The sequence below is a fragment of the Amaranthus tricolor genome, chromosome 13 (assembly GCF_026212465.1).
Source record: "Amaranthus tricolor cultivar Red isolate AtriRed21 chromosome 13, ASM2621246v1, whole genome shotgun sequence".
In the NCBI taxonomy this organism is placed as follows: domain Eukaryota; kingdom Viridiplantae; phylum Streptophyta; class Magnoliopsida; order Caryophyllales; family Amaranthaceae; genus Amaranthus; species Amaranthus tricolor.
The window spans coordinates 10,612,181-10,638,504 of record NC_080059.1 but is presented as its reverse complement, the minus strand read 5'-3'; the positions used below and the strand labels follow the sequence as shown (position 1 = coordinate 10,638,504).

General features: G+C 33.2%; 2 protein-coding genes across 3 annotated transcripts; one reads left to right on the top strand and one right to left on the bottom strand.

Moving 5' to 3' along the window:
- Positions 1 to 2,930: 2,930 nt before the first annotated feature.
- On the top strand, positions 2,931 to 3,674 carry LOC130797780 (protein SMALL AUXIN UP-REGULATED RNA 9-like). The gene has a single exon (XM_057660527.1). The coding sequence runs from the start codon at positions 2,991 to 2,993 to the stop codon at positions 3,564 to 3,566; it is 576 nt and encodes a 191-aa protein (XP_057516510.1). The 5' UTR covers positions 2,931 to 2,990; the 3' UTR covers positions 3,567 to 3,674.
- Positions 3,675 to 7,084: 3,410 nt separating this feature from the next.
- On the bottom strand, positions 7,085 to 21,062 carry LOC130797779 (nucleolar complex-associated protein 3). 2 transcript variants are annotated; one of them, XM_057660525.1, is made up of 14 exons: positions 20,872 to 21,062; positions 20,145 to 20,329; positions 19,725 to 19,891; positions 19,453 to 19,643; positions 18,632 to 18,840; positions 18,443 to 18,545; positions 14,488 to 14,651; positions 11,859 to 11,997; positions 11,535 to 11,708; positions 11,324 to 11,454; positions 9,737 to 10,042; positions 8,451 to 8,590; positions 8,276 to 8,373; positions 7,085 to 7,726 (listed from the first exon to the last, which is right to left on the bottom strand). In XM_057660525.1, the coding sequence occupies exons 2-14, from the start codon at positions 20,309 to 20,311 to the stop codon at positions 7,289 to 7,291; spliced, it is 2,427 nt and encodes an 808-aa protein (XP_057516508.1). In that variant the 5' UTR covers positions 20,312 to 20,329; positions 20,872 to 21,062; the 3' UTR covers positions 7,085 to 7,288. The 2 variants fall into 2 exon arrangements, with proteins under 2 accessions (XP_057516508.1, XP_057516509.1); XM_057660526.1 differs by having other exon boundaries at positions 19,453 to 19,631; positions 20,872 to 21,056.
- Positions 21,063 to 26,324: the final 5,262 nt, after the last annotated feature.

The following is a 26,324-nucleotide window of genomic DNA, read 5'->3' as shown; positions in this document are numbered from 1 at the left end:
GTTACATAATAGGGCATTTAAGTCCCTTCCGTCCAAACATCACTCTTTTAAAATTTATATCCAACAACAACATTATATTACCTCAAATGTCATTAAGTAACTCCCACGTAAAAGAGATTTTAGTTCCCTTCTGTCCAAATATCACCCTTTTAAAATTTACATCCAACAACAATATTACATTATCTCAATGTCATATGAAATCTTATCCTTGTTAGTAATAACACTAATAAAGAGGTCATTTCTAACTGATCTTTAGTAGCAAACATCATATGTAAATGGAAAAATTACCGTGAATAATGCATTATTTTGTTAATTTTCCTACAATAATACCAACTATTGATTAACTATGAATATTACCAACTTAAAGGAGTGTTTTCCTAGAAATCCATAACATGTTAAAAATCAAACTATAGGTGATTATAAGACAAAAAAGTTGGTAAAATTAGTTAATAAACTAAAATTGATATTATTCTAGGAAAATACCATCTAAGTTGGTATTATTCATAGTTAATTAATAGTTGGTACTCCCTCCGTTCTTTTTTGATCTTACACATTACTATAACGGGTAGTTTCAAAAGTTCTTCCACTTTAGAATACTTTCTATTTTTAGAAAGTTTTTATCCCACTTTTACCTCTTAAACCCCCCTTTCTTTTCATTTAATGTACCCATTTTCCTTTATTTATAATTATTTTCTCTCTCATACTTTCAATACAATCATTATTTCACACTACTATTTAATTAAAATAATATCCACTACAACCTCATACTTCCAATATAATCATTATTTCACACTACTATTTAATTAAAATAATATCTACTACAACCCAAAGATTCTATCTTCCTTAATATGTGTGAAAAATCCAAAGTGGAAGATCAAAAAAGAACAGAGGGAGTATATTGTAGGAAAATTAACAAAAAATTATATTATTCACGATAATTTTTCCTATATAAATTCACATAAATGCGCATGATTTAATGGATCATTTTACTATAAGTCATTATAACTCAAAATCAAATACTAATAAAAGTTATGTTGTCTTGACTAGTCAAAGAAAACCCTGCCACAATTATGAATTATTATGCTGCTGCTCGACTTGGTTGATTAAAAGTTTTTAAAATAGCAGCTGATTGCATTGAAAACCACGTTCTATACTAATCTTGCCCTGTCCGTACACTCTCTTTGAAACTTGCGCAACTTAAGTGATTAAAACCCAATTGGCAATAAAATTTTGAGATCCAATAAGAACGTAGAATTGGGATAGTAAAGTACGACAGACGACAGGCCACATCCCACATGGATCTTGACAGTTTAGTCTACTCATCTGTTCTAATAGGATTGAATTAAAGAGAAAGATGAGGATTTTTAAGAAAGTGGCAACAAATGAACAGAAAAAATAAATTGTATGAATGAAATTAAAAGAGAGTTAAACGTGTATAGATGAGATTAAAAGAAAATAGTGGGCCATTGTCCAAAAATAGAAATAGTGCAAATTAAGTAGGACAAATCAAAATGAAAAATGCTTCATTCAATGGAACGGAGGAAGTATATTTCATGATTAAGCTAATTAATCGTGGTTGCAAGAGGAGTGTTATCTTACCGGAGGTGTTCATTCGGATCATCGGGTTGATTTTAGTTTAAGAGTTTCGAGTCGGTTTGAAATCGGGTTTTATGTCCATATTGTTTTTTACATAATTGTAAATCATTTTTGAAGTCGGGTCAAATCAGATTAGGTTACGAGGTGGGGCAAATTTCAAGTCATCAGATCTGCTTTGAACATCTCTACCACCAACCAATGTACAACAAGTTGTTGCACAATCATTGCGCTTGTTGTTTTGAAGTCTTATCACAAGTCGAGTCATTGGTTCCTCCGACTTCTATGTTGGAAAAATAAATCACATATGCCCTAATATCGAAGAATAAAAGAGACTTTGACTAATATATAAGTTTGATAAACTATTCCTCCTGTTACCAATTGATTTTCGAATGAAATCTAATAGGACATGTGCGCAATCAACTCTCTTTTTATGCAGCCTAATAACAAATTTATCAATCACAAGTTTCCCATGGCAACCCACATCTTGTTGATGCTTCTATGGACCTTTTAATACGATTCAAAACTTATGTTTCATGTAGCATGATCATTTATTGGTATCTCAAGGGGCATATCTAAAATGAATAACAATCGAAACCGTAAGGTTAAATTTCTATTTGTTTTCCTCACATACAAATACTTTGTTAGACAAAAAGGAGAGGTCACTCAAAAGATTAACTTGATGGGTAAGACGGCTTATTTCCCTGTAAACCCCATACCAGTTGCATACACAACCAATGTGGAGATTGGGGGCGGAGCAAAGATTTTAGAGGCCCTAATTCTTTTTGCGATTTTTTTTTTAAATTGGGCCCTTCTATTAAAAGATAAAAAATATTCCACTTCAAGAAAATATAATTCAAGACAAAGTGTATTAACATTATATTACTTCAAATATAAAAAAAGTTTACAAACAAAACACCTAAAAAATGTTGCTCGAAACTGGACTTGAAAAGCATCATTTAATATTTAAGGCCCCGGGAACTACATACTTGCATTTGCCCATTTTTGGGGACTTTATTGAAGTCCTAGAATTACTCATTTCAATCAATCCATCCATGTGAGTTGTAAGCTTGAAATTAGGAGGACAATGTGGAGGATATGACTAGAAAGAAATGTGAATATCAGACTGAAATCAGAGTTGTGATTAAGTACATGAATTATTACTAAAACCAAGAAAAGGCCAGCTTCTCAAATCAAAAACAAAGAGAATAAATAACTAACTAAGAATAATTATTATATTAAACAATTGTTAAAAGTACTAATTATCTAGCTAAGTACCCTCAATAAATAGGCATTATTAGCAAACCAAATGTCAACCTTAGCTTGTAACATACCAAAATAGTAACCACTTCTGTTAAGAGATCAGTCAGTTTTCTACTTTTGGAAACCAAACCACAATGGACTCATCCAAACAGTCCAACAAAATCAGTGACATTGTGAGACTCAAACAAATGCTCAAAAAATGGAGGAAACAAGCACACGATGCTAAAACTGCGAATAACACCAACTCGAGCAGCAGCAACACGAGCAGCAACAACACGAAAAAGGGTTCGTTAAGCAGGAGCAATAGCATCAAAGGCATAACCTTTTTGAAAAGGACACTATCCTTTACTGATCTTTCAGCGGGCCCTACAGTTTCGAGCAATGGGGCTGTCCCAAAAGGCTTCCTAGCAGTCGATGTTGGTGAGACGAGGAAGCGATTTGTGATCCCGACAAATTACTTGAGTCACCAAGCATTCAGTGTGCTACTAAAAGAAGCAGAGGAAGAGTTCGGTTTTCAGCAGGAAGGCGTTCTAAGGATTCCTTGCGAGGTGGATGTGTTCGAACACATCATGAAGATGGTCGAGGGAAAGAGTAATCCACATGCTAAACCCGAGGTTAAGTTTAGTGTAAATGATGGTAGTGTTTGTGGTTCATCAGAAACACAATGTATCACTCAATCTAACCATCCCCCTAGGCCAATGTGCAGATAAATTTGGTGTAATTCTATCTTACTCTAGATTTACCTAAAGTATGACTAATAATAACATCTATAAAGTAAAGAATCATGTAATTTGACAAGTTTAAGACATCATTGTAATAGCTTAATAGGTATAGTTATGACTTATGAGTTACCATAACCGAAGTCACTAGATCGATCTTGTGAACTTCTCGAGAATTTTTGTTCTGCTCCTACAATGCGATCTAATACGAAAATCTTTGAAATGTTTATTATTGTAGGGTGCATACAAGTTTCGATGTCGACGAAATAGATTGAATCAATGAATGTGATTGGTTTCTTGGCAATACGCTACACATGTATTGTCACTAGCTCAATACATCAGTTGTGTCTGTAGTTTGCAATAGGCTCTACGTATTGTCAAGAAACCAACTCAATCAAAAGTTTAAGCTATTGAAGCCTCAAAATATATTATATACTCTAACACGCCCCTCACTCAATAGCCATTGGGCTAGAAATGTGGATGTAGCACAAGTAATCCTAATACATGTCGAAATTTCCCAATTGAATTTGAGGGGTAGTTGAGATTCAAATTCGTGACTCTTCTATCACGTTGGCTTTTGATACCATGTTAAGGATCCAAACTTGCTTACTAGAATTCCGATCATGATCTACTATTCCACGATCTTTTAAATCAAAAATAGGCGACCGATATATTCGGATCGTATTTAGGATCGCAATGTTAGTAGAATTGTGCATTTCAATTCATCTCAATAATTTAGGTGGTTGGATTAAACGCAATTCTACTATCTTATAGTTCATCGAACCGATCCTATAAGAAAAGTTTCGATCATATAATCCAAATTTTTCATATATATATGTATATATATATATATATATATATATATATATATATATATATATATATATATATATATATATATATATATATATATATATATATATATATATATATATATATATATATTCAATATCACTATGAAACTCAAAATTTTCTTGATTCGTAATTAAAAAATAATTGTTAAAAGTATTTTTTTTTTCAAAACTTAATAGATGAAGTCAAATAAGTTTTTATATAAACTTTAAAACTAAGTAAAAGAATAAATATAATTGATAGTCAATAATTCAAAGCACATTAATTTGTAGGATCACAAGATCTTACGATCCGAGACTATCGATTTCGATCTCACTCCCTCAACAATCCTAGATAGAATCTCGATTCTAATTTTGGATCCAACTCAACCAAAAACTTAAGTTGGTGGTTGAGACCCTAAATATGTTATATACTCTAACATATATATATTGTCACAATTTACTTGTACTTAATACGCCTAGTTATTAGTTAATTCAAAATTTTTAAGCTGTTATGATTATAAAGTTGATATTACAAATGGAAACCATCAAACTGAATGAACTTCTACAAGTCAAATTTAGAGCCAAACTAACTTGAAATCCTTCCATTTGTGTACAACTTCCTGCACAGCATGGTTTACATAGGTGTCAAGAGCAATATACTTTTTTACCTTTCAATTCGCCTCATTTTTTTTATTTAGAACAGTTACACTTATTTACCACATTTCTTTATTTGAAAATAATTTTTATTATTTTCTTTTTGCACACGTTCCAAATCACTAATCATTTTATACCTAATTTATTACGCTTAAAAACAAACAAAAATAATAACTTTCCATATATTTCGTTAAAAACAAACAAAAACAAAAAAATGAGGGTTATGTTGTTGCAGTTGGCCAATCTAAAAGTAGTAAAAAAAATGCTGCATTTAATTAGAAAGTGTACCGTACAATGGGAGTATAACATGAGATATCAGAGTAAAATGATGTCAACAGGATTAATATAATAAACATAAAACATAATGCATCAAACTAAGTATACATATTATAAACCATAACCATGTTCTCTTTATTAATGCACATGCACTGATGCACATACTTTGATATTTGAAAAACATAAACAAATTTACACGCTTCTGTTTGACTTCAGATCAGTTTAATCATAAATTAGATCATCTACCACTGTGCACCATACTGCACATTATAGTTTAATCAATAGAAGTATTAAGCAACAGAGCACATGACAACTGAGAATTAGGTTTTGTTTCAGTTGCTATAAGTATCAGTTCTCTTCGGGTATGGTTAGAGCTGTTCAAATGTCACCCAACCCGAAAATCCGAACCGATATCGAAAGTTAACCGACACGAAAACATGTTTCTTTTTTAGGTTGATCGAACCGACATTATCCGAACAGAAGTTGCGCCCGAATCGATTTACAACCGAAAATCATAAAATCGAACCCGAACTGCGACCGATTTTTAAAACCGACATATAACCGTTAACCAAGATTACCCGAACCTAATAGTGATCGACCTGAGTCGTACCCGACCCAAATCATGCTCAAACCCGAACTTGATCCGGCTAAATCGACTTAACCCGAACGAATTTTTAATCGAAATGTTGTAAACCTGAACCAATTTTTAACATAGAGTTATAATCGACTCATATTCGATCATCTTATTAGTTAATCTAATAAAGTAATAGAAATTTTAATAAATTAAATTTTATACATACATGGTTTAATATATTTAGAGTTAATAATGATTGGTCAATGTTTATTTAATTATTTTTAATCAATTTAGATGAAAAATGATAAAACTTTAATTTTAATTTACAGTCAAACAAGTAAAAATAACAAAGTATCACTAACTGATTTGCATTTTAACTATTTTGCTTTAACTAAGGGGAATCTTATCATCAATTAAAAAATGTCTAACTTAATCTGATATTGACTCGATCTATAGTAATTAGTAGCCGAATTCTACTGGAAAATAATACTCGAACCCGATCTGTACCCGGTAAAACCGAACCAATTATTAACCGGTGACAGTCCAAGAACAAATGACTACTCGACACGAACTTCAACCGACATCGAACCAATGCTAACCCGATAGCTCAAATAACTAATCTTCAACCAAACCGTGACTAACCGACCTGACCCGAGTGTTACCCGCCGTAACACGCATTCGAAAAATAATCGATCCAAAATACAACTGAATCGAATGACACCCATCTGAAACCGACCTGATCACCCGAATGAACACCTCTAAGTATGGTCTTAAGTTCGATCCTCACCTGACAATTTATAGCGTAATTTTTTATAAAATGTATCGTTGTACTCAAATTGTAAAGTTCCTCTAATCACATAAAAGTTTTTTCTTCTATAATATTTCATTACTTTCCAATACATTTTCAAATAGTAATAGATTAGAATGAATACTGAAGAAAATTAAAAAATTAAAGTGCAATAAACATGACTATTTTATCAAGAGATTTTCATACCAAAAATACACTACGTTTTGATTATCATTCCTTTCGTTTAATACCAACTAAATGGAACGTAAAAAGTAATTGAATTTCATTGGATTTGTATAGCATGAAGATGTGAAGAAAGTATTGCGTCTTTGAAGTGGTAACCAAGAAATTGTATGAACTCTCCAGAGTCTCCACAAACATTAACTTAAAAAGATAACGAAAGAGCATTATATACTAGCACTTGTATTTTTACTCAACCAAATTACTATTTCCTGCCTCTCAAAATTTCTATTTCTGAGTCACAATTTTCAATTTTTACTTTCCAACCACACCAATAATCTACTTTTTAAGAAAATGTAACAAGAAAATAATTTTTTTTCTTCAATTTCTCTGATCCTTAGTTCAAGCTTCAACGCTTTTTATACACTTGATACAGCTGAAGAGAAGCTGTCGTAAGGCTTAGCTCTTTTCTTAGTTTCTCATTCTCGACAATATCGTGTACGACAGTGAAATGATCAGCAAATTTTTTCCTCAATCCATCTTCATCTACATTTGATGAAGGTTTGTCGTCTCCTGACAATGTAGGTTCTCTTTTTCGCTTGTGACTCAACTTCTTTGTGTTACAACTCAGGTTAAACTGTTCTCTTTCCAAGAGCAGTTCGCTATAAGCTTGCTGAGGAGAAACGGTAGGCATATAAACTTGGTTAGAAGCAGTGTTGATCTTAGAAATATTTGAAGCCATAGTTTGAATGGCGGGATGATAATGCTTCGACAACAGATTAAGTTCCCAGAGAACGGAAGCAAGCGCACCACTCAAGTGAGGATCGCTAGAATATGGCTGATATTTCTGAAAGAAAGTATCAACGTCAATGTTAATAAAACAGGCGTATAACATATTCACATATCCACAAACAACCACAAACAAATGCAGCTTTTATTAGTTCAAAACCAGGTCTTGTGTGCACAATAGTTCTTACATAATTGTAAATTCATTTTGATGTCGGGTTCGGTAACAAGGTCAAGTAAAAGTCGCGTCGTCGGGACTGTTTTGAATACCTCTAATACCAAGTACATATCGCTCATAGAATTGCAGTTAATTTCTTAAAAAAATTAGTTACTTTTTACAAATATGCTAGAAAAAAATCATTTAAGTCATGCATCATACTATCTTTTTGGTTAATAAAGTTAAAATATACTTGTAAAATGAGCACAAATGCGCACACATAAGAGGTGCATCAGCTAAGAAAACCATTCCACCCTCATTGAGAAACGGGAGAAATCGGTAACATTGGAAGTTTGTATTCAATTGAAAATTGGTGCTTGAATAACCTTTACTTGAAAGTGTATACATTTCGCCAGAAAAATAGCTATTGGAGAAAGGTTAGAATACACATACCGCAACTGATCCTGATACAGAGCCACCACCCACATCATTTTCTAACATGTATCGGCACTTCATATTCTTTTGCAGGAGATTTTTGACAGTGACAAGTGCTGGAAGACATGAAAGTCAAATTTTTACCGACAAATCATTGACTTGCAGTAACAAAATAGTTGAAGGGGTAACAAACCTGCCATGGATTCTGCAGATCCAAAACAGAGGGAAGAAGACGCCAATCGTTTAATGAAAGCAGCAGCTCTTTGCATATCATGCTGCCTATCATCACACAACATTATCTTCAAAGCCTCTGCAAAAATTTCACCTTCATCCCTGAAAGGTATTCAATAGAAAAATTCATTGTTACTCTATATCAAGTTATCAACACTCTCATAAGCATGTTCCGGGTATACATAACCAATATTCAGATTAAATCCTCGTTATTCAGATCCCACTGAGGTGTATCTCACTTGAGTGAAATTTTTAAACATCAATTACTGCCATAGCTTGTTCACAATAGCATGTTCCTAGTAATTGTCACCAACATGCTCTGAAATTCAAAGTATCACAATCCTTTTGGCGCAAAAGAAACAAAAATCTGTCCATAAGACACCAACACTTATAAAATTCAATCAAAGTTCCATTTACTGTCTAGTGGCTGGTAGACCAGCAAAGTGGCACGACAAAGGCTGGTAGGCTGAGGAATTACTACTTATTTTGAACACGAACATCCACCTTTTTAACAAGTGGCAACATTTGGTAGCATAGAGTTCAGACGATGAGGGGGTCCAAACTTATTGCTCAATTTGTAAAAGGCAGACAGATGGTCAAAGACAAACAGTTTTTAAAATGTAACTGTAAGTGTGGTTTTATTTGAACCTATAATATAATCAATCATATGATTTGTCTTTTAATGCACCCTATCTTTAAGGTACATATCTTTTGATTCCATGAAGCTAGACAGACGCTAAAAGATACAGTAGAACATTACAGCAGACTACTAACTAATTACTATTTACACCAGAACAATTTGGATATGAAGTATAACAGTAGAAATTGGTGCCTTATAACTTGCACAAGAGGTCTTTTGGAGAATATCTGGAAATCAATATATCACAAAGGAGAGAAGCTATACCAAAGGATTCATAGAAACTTGCACCTAGAGATAAAATGCGTGTACCCATATTACACTTACAAAATCAAATTTTCCAAGAGAACCATAAGACATTAATAGCAAAAACAAATAACACCAAATCACTTCATTTCATCCAGACCAGAGTTTAAACTTGTTGTACTCCATAATAAATCTCTTAGACTCCATTAAACATGCATACTGCACAAAAATCAGCTGAATCTAATGGAAGGTACACAAAATAAACTAATATAAACAACACAGATTCTCCCATTGCCTCCATAGATAAAATAAAATTGAGACAACAAATCCTAAGAGTTTAGTGCACTAGCATGTAAAGTACTAACCTTCCTGGTCTATACTCAAGAATTAAATTATAGAGTTGGATGAAAAAATCCTGTAAGTCCACATTCAAGGCATCTAGATTCTTCCTCATCACTTTGAAGGCCACAATGCAACATTCTATCCGTTCAGAGACTGTCAGAAGATTTTCAGAATTTCCAATACTTTTGCCAGAAGCAAGAATCTTGAGATGCTTCATTAGATCAGACATAAAATCTAAGTCAATGAAGTGCGCAAACAACCCCACTCCCTTCAAGCATGAGCTTAGTAGTGGAAGCGAAACACCTGTTGAAGAAGCATTGACCTGGGACCTGACGGAAAACATAGGCCATATTATCATATATCATATAGTTGCAAAAGATTATAATACACTAGCTCAAGCAATTGATTTAAACATTTACTAATACGATTGCGATCCACTTTCAAGTTATAATAAAATTTAGATTACTTAACGATCTGGCATCCTTGTTTCTGAAGTCTCCATCCACACAGATATGGTATTAAAAAATTAGTTTTATCTCCCTCTCGGTAGACTTCCAAATGCTACAAAATGGAAAATTCTTCTCGAATCATCGATTTATATTTTATTCTTCCATTACCAATTTCCTCAGTTTCTTTTTCTTTATCAATTGCAGCTACAAAGTAATTTCATAAATATGAATAATAATTTTAAAATAGCTCTGTAACTAAAAATAGTAGCTAATTAAATAATTCATAAATTTAGAAATAACTTCCTTCTTTGAAAGCCTTTCAACCCAACAGAAATCAGTTGTCAATCATAAACTTAGACTAAGCGATCGTCTTTTTGCAATAGAAAGATGAGCAACTATTTTCAAAATAAAACAAAATCCCAATTCCACCTCTGCCAACTAGTATCATTTTAGTCTACTCCACAGGACAAGGAAAGAACGGGATCGACCTAGTGCTGAACCTACTAAGGTCTTCTGAAAATAGTCTTACATAACAAGGGGAACAAAGAGGTCAGTACACAATAGGGATAAGATTGTAAGATAAACACTTGGTTAAGGGTATATCCCTGAAATTGGTATGGTCAGGACCTTCCTCTCTGCTCCTCAGTCTATCACACACACATTAGCTCCAGAAGCCCCAAAATAATTTTACTCCCCTTATCAGTCCATGACACTACTTTCTTGTACTTTTATTTTCACTATCAACCCATTCCAATCGTTCAACATTCGGCTTTATTGCAATCATCTTTCCATTATAACAGAAGACCTACCATATCATATGATCCACCTAAATGTTGCCCTAGATAATTGAGTTGTAAAAATTATTAAGACAAAGGGAATAAAATATTTACCCTATCCTCTAAAGCATACCATCTCATTAACTTTTGAATGACTTCCATTTAATCGCACATAGTACAAGGAATTTTTTTTTTAAGAAAAAAAAGCACTGGAAGTTTGGTTGCAAATAAGAAGCTTTTTTATTAGGGGGTAGCCAAAACATAAAAAAAACTATCTAATATCTATCTGTATTTGCATGCAGATATGACAAACCTAGCATATTACTTTTCTCACAAGCATGGACCTTTTTTTTGGGAAGTTAAGGATGCAGAAGAAAAACCTCACCTATCTAGCTGTACAGTGTGCTTCAAAATTCGAAAGTACGTATTAAACATGGCAGATAATGTCTGAGCTTGTATTCTTTTTCGCTCCGTCTCATCTTGGGCAAACGAAGTAGCCTTGAAATCAGCATTTACCTGTTCAAATGTTGGTTTTAGAAAATTGGGAGACAAAAAATTTCCCTGAACAACAAATTGCACGTCATATGAGCAAATACCTCCTCTCTTGTCTTTGATAGCAGTTCTTGCTTAAGCCTCTTCTTATCATTAATTGCAGGTTGATTTTGTTCATCAGCATTCTTTCTTTTCTTATTCTTCTTGTATTTACCCTTGTTATCATCCATTTTTTCAGACCTTGCAAGATCTTCATCAAATGATAAAGCCAAGAACACCTAAAGCAAAAATAGTTCAGTTAATGCCAAATAAATAAAAAGGTGAAAAAAGCATTGACAAACCATCCAACAAATTATAAGACAAATGTATCCATATAAAGGAAATCCAAGAATTCAACAAGCATAAAATAGAAGTGCAATGAAACTTACTTCAATAGAGTCAGGGTGCAAGTGACAATCATGAATTTTAACAAGCTCTGCAATCAATTGTACAGCCTCAACAGTTGCCTCTCCTCCATGTTTCCCCTCATCTTTGAAAAGAGACTGAATTGTTGTAGAACAAAGCTTCCTGTCAAAAATTTAAAGTCATTTACATATAGAAATTTTATAGCAAACCCCATCTAGTGGAATTTGAAAATGAGGCTTTGGCATTATTCTGGTTACATACAAAAGTTAAAGTTTGAAGTATGACCTGAAAATTTAGTCATAAGGTAAGATTATAAAATCATGAAAAAGTATTGCAGCAAAGATACTATCTAAAATATAATTTTTCCTTACAAAATTGTGAACCATATGAAAACTACTATCAACGCAATGATAAAAGGAAAGAGTGAACCTTCCAAATTAGTTTGAAAAAGATGAATGTCAGTTCCTCAGTTATGGTTTTAGGTTTTTAAGTTTTTATTTCTTCGGTTTTATATTTTAGCAGCTTGAGTTGTGGATATGTTTTTGTTTTGAATATGAGTCAAGTTCTTTTAATGCTTTTTGGGTTATTGCGTTTTAAGTTTGTCGTTGTCTAATGGGTCAAAGATTTGTATTTCTTTGGTTTTAGATTTTAGTGGACTATAGTAAAATGACTCATTAATTTTTTAGTTTATAAAGGCGCGCACCGAGATGCAAAAAGATTCAATAGCCTAGGCGCAAGGCACAAGGAAAAGTGTGAGCTTTGTTTAGGCGAGGCACAGGTTTCTTACAAAACAATTCTGGAGCATATTTGATATGCAAAACAATATAAATTTCACACTATGGTTGCAGTAAAGATCTACAACAATCATTATGATTGTGCTAAGCTACTAATATAACACAAAATGGCATTGATGGGAACCTAAACCTACATTCTAAAACATTATGTCTAATTGTTATCAAAGTAGAGGAGATGAATTCTGAAGAAAATAAAAATTGAAGAATCTAGAAAAAAGTATATGATTTATGGAAGAGGAAAACTAAAAGAAAAAAGAGGAATTTAAAGAAAAATAGCAATAAAATGAATTAGACTGAAAAGTGAAAAGAAAAAATTGAAATAAGAAAGAGTACAAGATCGAAGATTGAAGAGGTCAAAACAACAAAAAGGAAAGATAGAAAATATAGAAGAAAAGAAAAAATGAAGAAACAAAAAGATAGAAGATGGAAGAGAGGAATAAGGTACCAAGTGGAGGTGGAGGCTACCTTTGAGGCATGCCTGGGTGCAGTTGAGGCAATGCTTTTAAAAACTAGGATCATGGCAGATGATGTTTGCTTCCAAGTGTCAATTGTAAACAACCTCTTTCTTATCACTAATAAAGTAAGCTTGCGTACTTTTGACCCAATGCACTTAGGTGTGAGCAAGTTAATGGTATGTTGTCATGAAATATTGTTAGAGTTTAAAATTCTTCAGAAATCACATTTTATATTTAAAGAACATAGGTAAACAATAGTAAAGGGAAGAATACACTTTGACTTGGTGCATTAAATAACAAGATTAATAACATAGAAAAAGTGGGTCTGATGAAAAAGTTTCGCAATGAAAATGTTGGACAACAAGTCACTAGAAAGAAAAAGAAACTAAAGAAATAACATAGCGGAAATCAATTTGAAAAACAATTTGAAAAATTTAAGATTAGAAATTTATTCGCTCTGGAAATTTTGAAAATGGGATACTCCAAACGAATGCTATAACATGCAACTTTTACCTAAAAGACTTTTATGGCACTGCTTTTCAAACTTCATTCCACGACATATCAACCATCCAACTTGTGTGCTCTGGCTCACAGATCTAAAACCTACTCTCAACTCAAGGGAAAAATGTTTATGTTCCCAATGAAGAGATGACTTTCTATATAGCTTATAATTACTACATCAAACCCTTTAAGCTCCCTTCAACAAACCCCAAAGCATTCTAGACACTGCCCTTCCAGACCAAAAAATCTACATTGCACTTTCACAAATAACCCACTTAGATCACCTCTTGGTATGTGATCCCACCGGTAATTCAGGGTGTCCTCAACTTGTACAAAACCCACCAATAACTTTTGAGAAAGTATTTTTAAACAAAATGTAAATCAATTGAGAAATAAACTGAATTAGAAAAGACATGACGGAGCTGCAGCACCTTAGTTTGAAAAGGCAAGGCGCATGGAGAAGCAAAAGAGTGATTCAGCCTGAGCGTAAGACATAGGCGAAAGCGCGAGCTTTCAGTAGGTGATTAAGACAATATGATATTTGATAATTAAAACGATATGTGATTCATATAATTATTGCACAAAAGATTCAAAACATTTGGTATCATTGCCTAAGCCGCTATAGTGTTAACATGGCACAATGGGGTACCTCAACCACATTATAAGGCATTAAGCCTAATTGGTCCGAGTCTAATTGTTATTAAAAAAGAATTCAGAAAAAAAAAAAAAAAAGATTAAAGAACTAGCAGAAAAATTGATGAAAAGAAAAACTAAAAGAACAAAACAAGAAAACTAAAACTCAAAGTAACGGCACATGAACATTGCCCACAGAATAAAGTAAACAAAACTCAAAGTAGCAGTGCAAACTGAATTAAATAAACAAAACCTAAAGTACAACAGACCTCACAACATCATCATCAGAAGCCAGATTCTTCACAACAGCTGGTATCAAGTTCTCACGAAAGTTAAAATGAGGGTGGGCCTCTAGCAATGTGCAGAGACAATGAATGGCTACCCTACTGAACTCTGGGCGATGCTGTAAGGGAATTACCATCTGTAGGTATGCCTGAAGAGATAAAAAATGTGAATGTCAGCTTCCAAGTAACATATAGATGAAGTATTCTGAAAAGAAAACCATTGACATGTTTACTGATAGGTTAAAAAGCCTTGCCACTGAATCGGAACTTTTGAAAACAGAAAGCAATTATGTAACGTCTGAATAGGAAATCTGGCACCAAGTGACTACTCTTTTTTTGACCTTTTTTTACATGATGCTGGATAATTTTCGATCAACTTTATTTCTGAAGATAATATAAATTAATTCTCATATGAGGGTCCTAAATGTTTAATAGCAGACCATTAATAGTTAAGACCTGCACCCCAGGTTTCAACTTTAATGAAGAGGTTCTCAGGGTAATTCCTTTAGGGGTCAAACTACCTAACTTACCATTAAACTGCTGGACAGCAGATTCCTTGAGCAGAATTGTAAATATACTAGTAGCTCCTAGGTTTGCTGATGAAGCTACTATGAAGCAAAAAAAGATTCCTTATGCTAGACTATCAGTAGAAATAGATGCTACTCTCTTCTTCCTGAGTTAATGTTTATTGAAGTTCCAAATGGTGGCCCAATATATATTATGACTCCAAACCTATACATTGTCTCAAATGTGACACGGCAGGTAATGACTGCTATAGAACATCTCCTTAAGCAGTAAGGGACAATGCCCACTGTAGACCTCCCACTGCACCAGTTACGCACACTTAGACCAAGAGTGGAACAAAGGCGAGTTACAGGACCCAACTCACGCTCAGAGGCACAAAAGTGCTCAGAAGATTACATAATAGACCTTGAGCAACCAGAAGTGATGCGCGTTACAAGTTCCACTATGAAATGCTAATTACTAGACTCGTAACTCCAAAGCAAATTTTCAGGTAGGTGGTAATGACACTGAATGGAGTTGTTACTAGGATGCCTAGAGCCATAGTTCAAGCACAAGCAAATGGAAAGACTAATCATGAACCAGATCTAAAAGCTACAGGAGCTAGTAAATATATGGGTATTCCAGGACCAAGTGTCCCTAATTTAAAACCCAGTTATTGTGAATGATTAACTGAACATAAGAGGATTAAAGGATCCTCAAAAGCATAAAGAAGTTTTAAATAACCATGAAATTCCTATTAAGGCTTCTTGAAACTAGAGTTAGATTTATAATAGTGATAATATTAATATGAATTATGGTGTTAATACGTCTAAGAAATCTGATTATGCCTTTCATTATAAGGGCAGGATTTGGCTTGAACGGAATATTAAAGTGTTTTATTGATGTAAATTATTGTATAAAATTATATAGAAATAAGGAGTTGGTCGGTCTTCAGTCATATTATGCCCTTCATCACAAGGGACGAATTTGGCTTGAATGGAATGTCAATATTTGTACTGTTGATGTATTTAATAAAAATGACCAAATCATTCAATGTAAAGTGAATCATCTATTCAATAATGCAATTTTTCTATCCGTCATATATGGTTTGCACAATGTGGAGGATATTTGTGGGACACTTTGATCTCTTGTAAATATATTGCACTATTCCTTTACTATGCTTGGGAGATTAGTAGGACAAAAGGAAACTAATTACTGATCATGAAATTTGTTGAAAATCAAGGGTTTACTTAACTTCAAAGAATAAGGTATTATTCTGGATAGTAAGGGTCAGAGGGGCAAGAGCAGAATTTGGATAAGAACTAATATATCATTATTGTCAGGTGCACTCACAATACTTGCAACCAATCTGGGTCAAACTTTCTGATAAGCCTAAACTGAAGGTAGACTTTTTTATGTTTTTAAAAAAGCCATGAAAGAACTGCACCATAATTACTTGGCAGGAATTGCAAGTGTTGAAAAAGCCATGAAAGAACTGCACCATTTAGAATATAGAAATATTCAAGGATTAAATAATTATTGTATCAAGCAGCTTGATTTAAATCAAAAGGATTATATGTTAATTAACAAGAGAAGGAGAAAAAGTGGATTATTAATTCGAAAAAGGATTATAAGTACAAGAGAATGCTCTTAAAACAGAATCACCAAAAGTCAGTTAGAATGCTCTAGAAGAAACAAGCTTACTAAAGTTTTTGAGAGCCAACGTCTTCTGGAAGAAACTAACGACAGAATAAGAAATTGGACACCAAGAAGTGAAACTAAGTGTCATATGTATGATGGGGTCAAGGAGAGAATTAATAATAAGTTATACAGATGTCTATATGCTGCTGAAGTTTGGAACACGGTGCTGAGAAAATACTTTATGTCATGTTTGGAAACGTTGATTTTATTTGAAAATTTGAAATTTGCTCAAATTTATTGTTTGGCAAATTTAAAATTTTAAAATTTAGATTTGGGATTTGGATAAATTCCACAATTATTGTTAAAAGTACTAGTTGAGAATTTGAGAATGACTTTCTGAACCTTATCATTCTCAAATTCTTTCATTTATGATTTCATAATTGAAATCCATAATTTGAAATGAAATATTTGTTCCCAAACACAACATTAATGAATTTTCTATGAAGAATCATGATCATGAAGTGGGGAAGGCTATTATGACGAAGAAGAAATAAAGGAAGACTACACTATTTGCTGCTGCTTTTACTTAAGCTGTGCATGAATTGTGGATTCACAAGATTCTAGTTTATTCCAAATGCAGAAGCTGTCTGCAAATCAGATTATGCCAACAAGATTAAGTGGTTCAACTTCTTTGTTCTAAATGCTTTGTCATTAAGAGAAGCTTATAGCATATGAAGGGTCTTACTCAATCGTTCCAAAAAGATAGGAGAAGCTGGTGCTGATACTTTTCTATATCCTTATGTTATTTTACACCTTTTTGTAATGAAATTTCTAGTGCGAATCAAGAAAAGAATGAGAGCAAGGTAAAAAGTCTTTATGAGGAAGTGGAAGAAATGTATGGATAAGATGAAAAGATAAATTAAATGTGTAGATGAGAATTAAAGAAAGTTTGAATCATGACCAAAAATAGAAATGGAGCAAAATCAATGGACGGACTAAAAAGCAAAATGGTGCAAACCCCGTGGACAAAAGGAAAAACTGCCAAAAAAATGTTAAAATAGAAAATATATATGGAACTATGAAATGTCAAATTGTCCCATCCTCTGTCATATAGTTGCAATAATACGGCCACAATTTACCCTTAGTGGAACAAACACCCTGGTCTGATTTGCAGATACAAGATTAACAAATCTGAACCTCAATCATTTAAAAACTTTGCTGAGTAAAGTAATTTCGAACGGCCAGCCAAATTTGATCTTAGTATATAAAGGGTTCCAATTAAAACAATTACAAAAAGAGAGAAGTGAAGCTATTACAAACCTTACCAGGCTGGTTTCCTAATAACATACAACTACATGAAATTTATTATTTATCTATTTTTCGCAACTCACAAGAATTCAAGTGCAAGACAGTTTATGTTCAGCCCTTCTACGCAATAATGTAAGTTGGAAAATGGACATCTTGTAGGTTGGATGTTTGGAACAAAAGCTTCTAGGATCACGTCTTCATAATGAACAAACTGACTCCTATAATAATGGTCTCGTGATTAAGAAAAATAATATTACATAAGCCGTGTTTTTAACCTACCGGGGTCAAACACTGATACGCCATTTGAAGCCGTGAACCAGTTGTAAGCATTTATTTAGTACCAGTGAAATTGACTTTCAAATAGAATGAACATTGATTTCTTTCATGGATAAGGGAGAAAAAAAAAAGAAAGCAATCACTTATTCTTTATCTTAATTCTCATTATGTTAACAGTGATAGCAGAATAACTCCCGATACAAGAACAAACCTTATATGAGGACAAAAGTGTTGCTTCGAAAAATCGTGTCTTCTTCACAGCCTTGGAAATTTTCATCTCGAGCTCCTTTTCAGTTGGAAGCCTAATGCGATAACTGGAACATACAACAAATACATATATATCTAAAGCACCAAATTCATGTTGAGATGCCAAAGAAGAGATCCTGAATGTCATTCATACCCAGGAATTATATCTCTGAAAACAACCAAAGAAGATTTCAATCCCATTTTTGCAATATCCTTATCAGCATCTTTACAGAAACTTAGCAACTCTTTCAAAGACTTAATGTTTGACTCGGGATCTGCAAGCAATTCAGTACCCAACTCAGCAATTCGAACTTTCTTATTTTCTGCTACTTCTTCAGCACTAAGATCTGCTTTCACCTCAGCCTATAGCCAACAAGTATATTAGTAGAAAACAAGTAATGTGGAGGGAAAAAAATTCATTTCTACATAATAAACACACTTAAAAAAACTCATTTTTAGTTCATTTTGTAATTTATAATAAGGATTTCAACTTCCCTAAAAGAGTACATATCCAAGTCTATTCTCCCATGAGGATTTCAACATATCCCTTTCAATACAGTCAGGTTTCAGTTATATGACCTAAACAACAATTTATAGCTAAGAATTTCAGAAATCTAGACCAATAAGAAAAGAGGGGAGAAGTGAAGTAAATTGGTTGGAGTAAAAAAATGAATAAGCACTACTCCATTATGAATGAATGACAGAACAAAATATGATACTTGATGTAGCTACACATGTTGGAACATCACACATTACAGAAATTACACTCATGTCTATACATAGTTTGCAGTGTCAACTGTCATTCTAACATATGTGTGTTCTCGTCTAAGATGGATTTTGAGCGAAGCACTACAGTCTACATAGGGTCAATAAAAATTAATCGAAAGAGAAAACTAATATGCATTCTCCTTTATCTTTATCACAACAAAAAAAAATTGCAATTTAAATCAATTCAAATTAAAAGAAAATGCTTACCAAAACCTGAACTTGAGAGTTTTGAGGCACTTCCTCAGTCGGGACAACTTCTTTTGCCTGCTTCTTTTCCTCTTTCTTCTTTTTCTTCAACTTTGCCCTCCTTTCTGCCTTCGTTAATTTAAAAGCCCCTTTATCTCCATCACTCTCATCTTCTTTATCAGAACTTTCATCATTTTTTACTGGTTTAGGTACTGTGATGATTAAGGTCATTGATTATAATAACAGCAAAAATGACACCCCTAAACAAAGAAATGCATATTAGTATTACAAACCTGTCCTATAAACAAGCTTGCCATCCAAGGTCTTAACCGGAAGCGCGTCCACACGATCAACCACAATACCTTTCTCTTCCTCATCCTCACGAGGTTTCTTCCGTGATCTCCTCTCATATAATTCTTCTAGATCATCTTCTTTTGCATTCGCAATACGAGTCACATGCCTAAACAATCAATCCCTCCAAAAATTCATTCCAAAAATAATTGAACAATAAATGCACACTAAAAAGCACAAACAATTATTCAATATCCAAACACAATAACCTTCAATAGAGTCATTCAACAATAGAAAATCAAAAGAATCGATGTCTGAACATGTTCTACAAATTGTTGAAATAAATAATAACTTCAACAAAATAATGAATTAACTACTACTAACAAAATTTTTTAAAAAAAAAGAGTAATTGTAAAACATACTTGGTGATGGATTGAGTGTCCAAAGTAGAAACAAAACCAGCATAAGCACGATTTTTAGCAACAAATTTGACATCTTCATCAGAAATTTCGATATCTTCATCGGGTACTTCAGGAGGGAGTTCTGGCGCTCGTATAACTTTCTGATTTTGCTTCTGTTTCTTCCCCATTGAGTAAGAGAGTAGTACCTAGAAAAAATTCAAGAGATGTCCACAATTCAAACATAAAAATTACCTTTAAGAATTTATTTATGCTAATTTTCCATGTCCATTTTCATATTTTGAAAGTGACGTACAATATATCAATTGATAATTTAATCCACCATAAAACTATTAAGCATTCAAGTTTATTAAAAATTCACCATTAATTCACAAATACCTACCCTGTTTTACAGCTAAATCAAATTAAAAACTGAAAAATAGACAACTCATTGTTTCAAATTGATGATTCAATTAATCTACCTAACATAATTTTCAATTAAATGAACGAAGTTTAATTGCTTGTTTTAACAACTAAGAACCGCAATGCAGAAAATCACCACATTTCCTCAATAGTTCAAGATTTATCACAAAAAATGACAATTCCAATAGTATACTGGAACAATATGACTAAAAATACAAGTTGACAAGAAGTAAATATCCTAAACGAACAAATTGGACAACACAAAAATATCACAAAAATGTGGAGAATAAAAAAATATTAGAAAAAGACAAAGAACTCTGAAACAGACCGAATAAAGGCTTGGTAGAATGAGGCAGTAAAGCTTATCACTGTAAAGATGAACTCGATGCGATGACCGGAGCCTAGCAGCCTGCGGAGGTAGAAGGAGATCAGGAGGAAGTTTTGGGACTTGGGAGTCACTGAGTCAGGGAGGAGGATGTAGGCGAGATTGTAGTGAGTCAGGGAGTCACTGAGTTTAGGGTTTTAGTTTCAGTTTTTTTAAAAAAAAATAAATAAATAAATAAATAAAATAAAATAAAATAAAATTGATAACCGCAAATTGAAAAAATTAAATCTAAACTACGAACGATTTTATATAATCGAGGTATAACTATTAACCGAGATTATCCTGAACCTAATAGTAACCACATCGACTCATACCCAACCCAAATTATGTGTGAAATTGAACTCGATCCGACTAAAACCGACTCAATCCAAATCGATTTTTTGTCAAACTTTTGTAAATCCAATTCGATTTTTAACCGAACTATTGTAAATCTGAACCGATTTTCAATTAAAAACAAATGGAAGTTTTATAATTAATTTTAATTCATCAAATTATTATTAATTTGGCAAATAATTTGAGCAAATTTATTACTAATTTAATTTATCAAATGATAAAGGATCATTTCCCTAAATAATGCAATTGTATAAAGTATTTCCCATTTTGCTTGAAATGGAAAACTAATTCCCACATTACCGTCCACGTAGGATAGCTTTGAGAAATTTTTTTTTTTTTTTAAATATAACCGCTACATGAAGTAGCGGTTTTATTCAGGCATCTGGAGTAAAACGCCATCTGAGATGGCGGTTTGGTAATGGGAATTTTTTTAAAAAAAAAAAATAAAATAAAATAAATATGTTAAGTAAACCGCCACTTGGCGGTTTGGTAGCAGTACAAAGCAGCCAGAATGTCGTGAGTTTTCATTCATTCCATTCCATTCTTAATTGCTGCCGGTTTTGCTAAAAAAAAAAATTCTTCACTCTCATTTACTTCAAATTTACAATTCCTCTCATTCAACTAAGCTAATCAACTACATTCCCATCTTCTCCTTGTGTACTAGTTCATTTTCATCCTCATTTAAGGTATGAATAAAACCCTAATTTTTGTTCAATATGCAAATTGTTTTTTTTGTTCATTATTGTTTGAATTGAAGTTATAAAAACGTTAATTGTTTGTTACATTCTATTGTTTTTATGATTTAAGCTTACGTTTTACACATTTGTAGTTGAATTTTAGGATTTGTTTTGTATGCATATAAAGTGTTTGATGAAATGCTTCAATGAAAGTTTATTACTTTGTAGGGTTAGTTTAATGGTTTTTGTATATATTCATGGTATTTTTAGCTACTAGGGGTGAAATGAACTTTCTAATAAGTGTTGTAATACCTTAATATGACAAATTCTTGTATTCAAATTTACACTTCCCTTACTCACATTCAACAATTAAGTGTATGTGAAATCAAATGAAAAATATGTTTGTACTTGCAGAATATGGATCATTATCCCGTTATAGTGTATTGGGGTGGGGAAGTAAGTTATACTGGATCCGATGTTGGGTATAATGGAGGATTAAATACAGTGATGTTTATCCATAGTTAAAATACGACTTTTGAGGTGGTTTTTAGCAAAGTCTATGATGTAATTGGTTGTGATCGCAACTCTTATATGTTAAAAATGGAGATGAAATACCCGGTGACTGGGAAAAATGTGTTAGTCCCGATTAAGAATGATGAAAGCATAAGTGCTCTTGCTTATGCGGCATCACAAGCCCCTGGAACGGCAATGGAGGTTTATGTTGAATTGGTTGCAAATTTGGATAATGCGAGGGAAGTCATGACTAGCATGGAACTTCCAGAATCAGGTCCTAGTGTACGCCATGATACATTCACAGAATTGTTAAGTAACCCGAATTACGTTAGTGAGCACTTGGATGAGTTTACCTCTCCAACTCATTCACGTGGCATTGGTGGTGGTGTAATGAACACCTTTTCCACGAGTCACTTGGGTAGGCTTAATGCGAACGAGGTTGACTCTTTAGACCACGAGGCACACTTATGATTGCTATGTCGATAGATGCAAATTCTCAATTGTTCCCACTTGCCTTTGCCGTTGTGGAGGGAGAGAGCAACGACACATGGAGTTGGTTCATGGATTGTATAAGGCATCATGTTACTAAAAGGGACGGCTTATGTGTTATATCTGATCGTCACAAGGGAATTTTGCATGCAATGAACAGAGTTGGAAAAGGTTGGGAAGAACCATATGCATTCCATCGATTTTGTAAACGTCATCTAGCTTCAAACGTGCATAAGAAGTTTAAAAACATAGCGGTTAAGAACTTATTTGGAAAAGCTTCTGAACAGACAAAGATTCGGAAGTATAATTTCTACATGAATCGCCTTAAAGAGCTTAATGAGGACGCGTACAAGTACTTAGTGGATGGTTCTATTCCTGAGCGCCAATGGACTTTGATTCATGACGGTGGGCATCGATATGAAGTGAGAACTACAAACATGTCTGAAGCGTTCAACGGCGTTATGAAAGGGGCCAGGTCACTCCCAATCACTTCATTAGTTAGGATGACATTCTTCCGGGTAAACGAATACTTTGCCACAAGGAGGGATTTAGGGAGAAACAGATTAGACAATGGACATGTGTATGCGAAGAAACCAAGTGATACGATTGATAAGAATGCTGAAAAAGCACGCTTTCATGATGTTAGGATATATGACACAGTGCGTGGGATATTTGAGGTCACCAGTGGTTGTGGCAATAGGATAGCAGGAAAAGGTGGAAAATCCTACATGGTTGACCTCACAGCAACATCATGCACATGTCAGAAACCAACCATCTTCAAGTTACCGTGCTCACATGTTCTTGCAGTCTGTCGTGCTCGTAACATATCGTACGATGCTTTTGTGGACCCTTCATTTCGCACGTGCAAATACGTATCGACATATAAGAAGTCTTTCATGCCCGTTCCAGACATGTTCACTTGCGATCCTTGGAATGGTCCTACAGTTGTTCCAGATCCCTCAACGAAGCGTGGAAAGGGTCGTCCGCGGTCAACTCGTTTACGGAACGAAATGGATGCACCGTTGACGTGTCCTCGAAACACGTGTAGCTTTTGTGGATTTAGTGGGCATAATAAGAAAACATGCCCTCGAAGGTCAGGAAAGTATGTTTTTTTTTAAAAATTTTTGTAATAATATGTTGAATCTGATAATATTTATATGATTATTATAACACTTATGTATGTAACAGCGATCATGGCGATGCCGGGCCCAGTTGATCCATCAGTACCCCGTCTTCCATCAACACTCCTCCGCCACATCCATCGCCTTCGCAAAGGATTATCACATATCAGCGTGCTAGTCAACGACAAGCTCCTGCTCTTAATGTCATTGCGGAGGTTGACGAGTTCACACCATCATCATCCATCGGTGCGCAAAACAAAAGGGGCCGGGGGTTGTAGTTTAACAAACTTTGTATATTCTTATATGACTTGAACTTCTTGTATGAGTTTCCATAATTGTAATATATCTTTGTATTATTTTCATAATTATTTTTTCCAAAACAAGTCGGTTCGTAATTGATTATTATGGAATAGATGGCATTGAACTACTTTAATGCATGTTGCATTCACTATTTTAAAATGAAAGAAAAAAAATAAATAAAATGCCATAAGCAAACCGCCACATGAAGTGGTGGTTTACCAGGGACCAAACCGCCACATGAGATGGCGGTTTGCCTTGACCAAACCGCCACTTCATGTGGCGTTTTTCTGCTTAAGGCAAACCGCCATCTCAAGTGGCGGCTTTGTCTGAAAAAATAAAAAAAAACACTTTTCCACGTGAACGGTATTGTGGGAAATACTTTCCCAAATTATGTAAAGTGGGAATTTTTTTTTTTTTCAGGCAATATTCTGGGAATAAACTCAATGATAAACGTTAGAATTCTAATTTCTAATATTGCAACATTATAGAAAACTATATCAATAAATTAGGTCATAAAACAAGAGTAAGTTTTGTAAGGGAAAAATATTTTAAATTATACTCCCTCTATTCCAAATATTTAGCCTTATTTGCCAAAATCTAATTTATTATCAATAGTAACTTTTTTTGTTATCATATAAATCATAAATGTTACATTAGTTTCTTTGACTAGTGACTAGTGAACATAACATCTTTTACTTTGTTAGAGATGAATTTGGATGAATTGAACTACTTGTTAGATGGGAATTCGCCTGAAAAGGGTCACTGGTCGAGCTGGAGTTGCAATGGGTGGTCGATGTGGGGTGGCACTGAGTAATCAGAGTGGGCTGGAAATGAGAGGGATAATTTTTGCTTTTTTGATTTTTTTTCCTCTTAATTCTTGATATTTTTCTAATATTATTTCATTTAATTATTTTTTTATAAGTTAACCTATAAAAATAGGTTACTATTTGAGCAATAATATTCTTGGGTAACTAATCCAATAATTAAGATTATTCATGGTCAATCAAAAATTGAAATTTTTATAAAAAAATTAATAAAATGTTAAATTATTCTGGGTAATTTTTTCTAATATCAATCAATTATTAATTTTATTAGCTATTAGTATTACACACTACAATATTCAAATGTCATAAGATATCTTCATTTGAATTATAGTCTCAACATGGAACCTCTTGGTTATATACAACAATAGAATAATTTCCGTCTAAATTAGAGTTTTAAGGAAAAGATGTACGCAATTATTTCCTTATTAGTGATAATGTTAACGAACAAATTATTTTTATAACTGTTAATAGTCTTGTTTATAAACAAGACTCGTCATATTTTACATGTATTTATTGAAGGCTACTTTGTTTATTAGTAAAGAGAAAAGAACATTTTGGTATCTTAGACAAAAGTTCTATATCCATCCCTAAAGTGTGATATATAGTCATTGACTTAAACATTTAATATCACTTGCTCAGGTGATAATATATATTGGAATATTTTATGAAGAAAAAAATTAGAATAGATAATGGGATAAATATGATCTTAAATTTTATCAAGCAATTTTCTAATTAAATCACATTAAATTTACGTTACAATATCAACATTATTTAGTATCAACAAATAAACATGCCTTTAAGATTGTATGAATAAGTAAGATAAATTGACACTTAGGTCATACACTCATACTGTTATATATGTACTAAGAGTAAATATTTATAGAGGAAATAAAAGTCAAATTAAAAAAACAAGGTTATTAGAGTCAAAAACTAAAAGAATAATGTTATTGTCAAAGGTAAAAAATAGTACTAAAGTGATGGTGAAGATGACATGGAAGCATTAGTTTCCTCATTTTGGGGTAAATATTTACCCTATCGGAATGGAGGGGAAATATTTTCCTCCTCCCCAAAATAAGGTTGTTCATCTTTCTTTTTTTTATCTTTCACATACCATTATATTCTAAATTCTCCATTTTAAA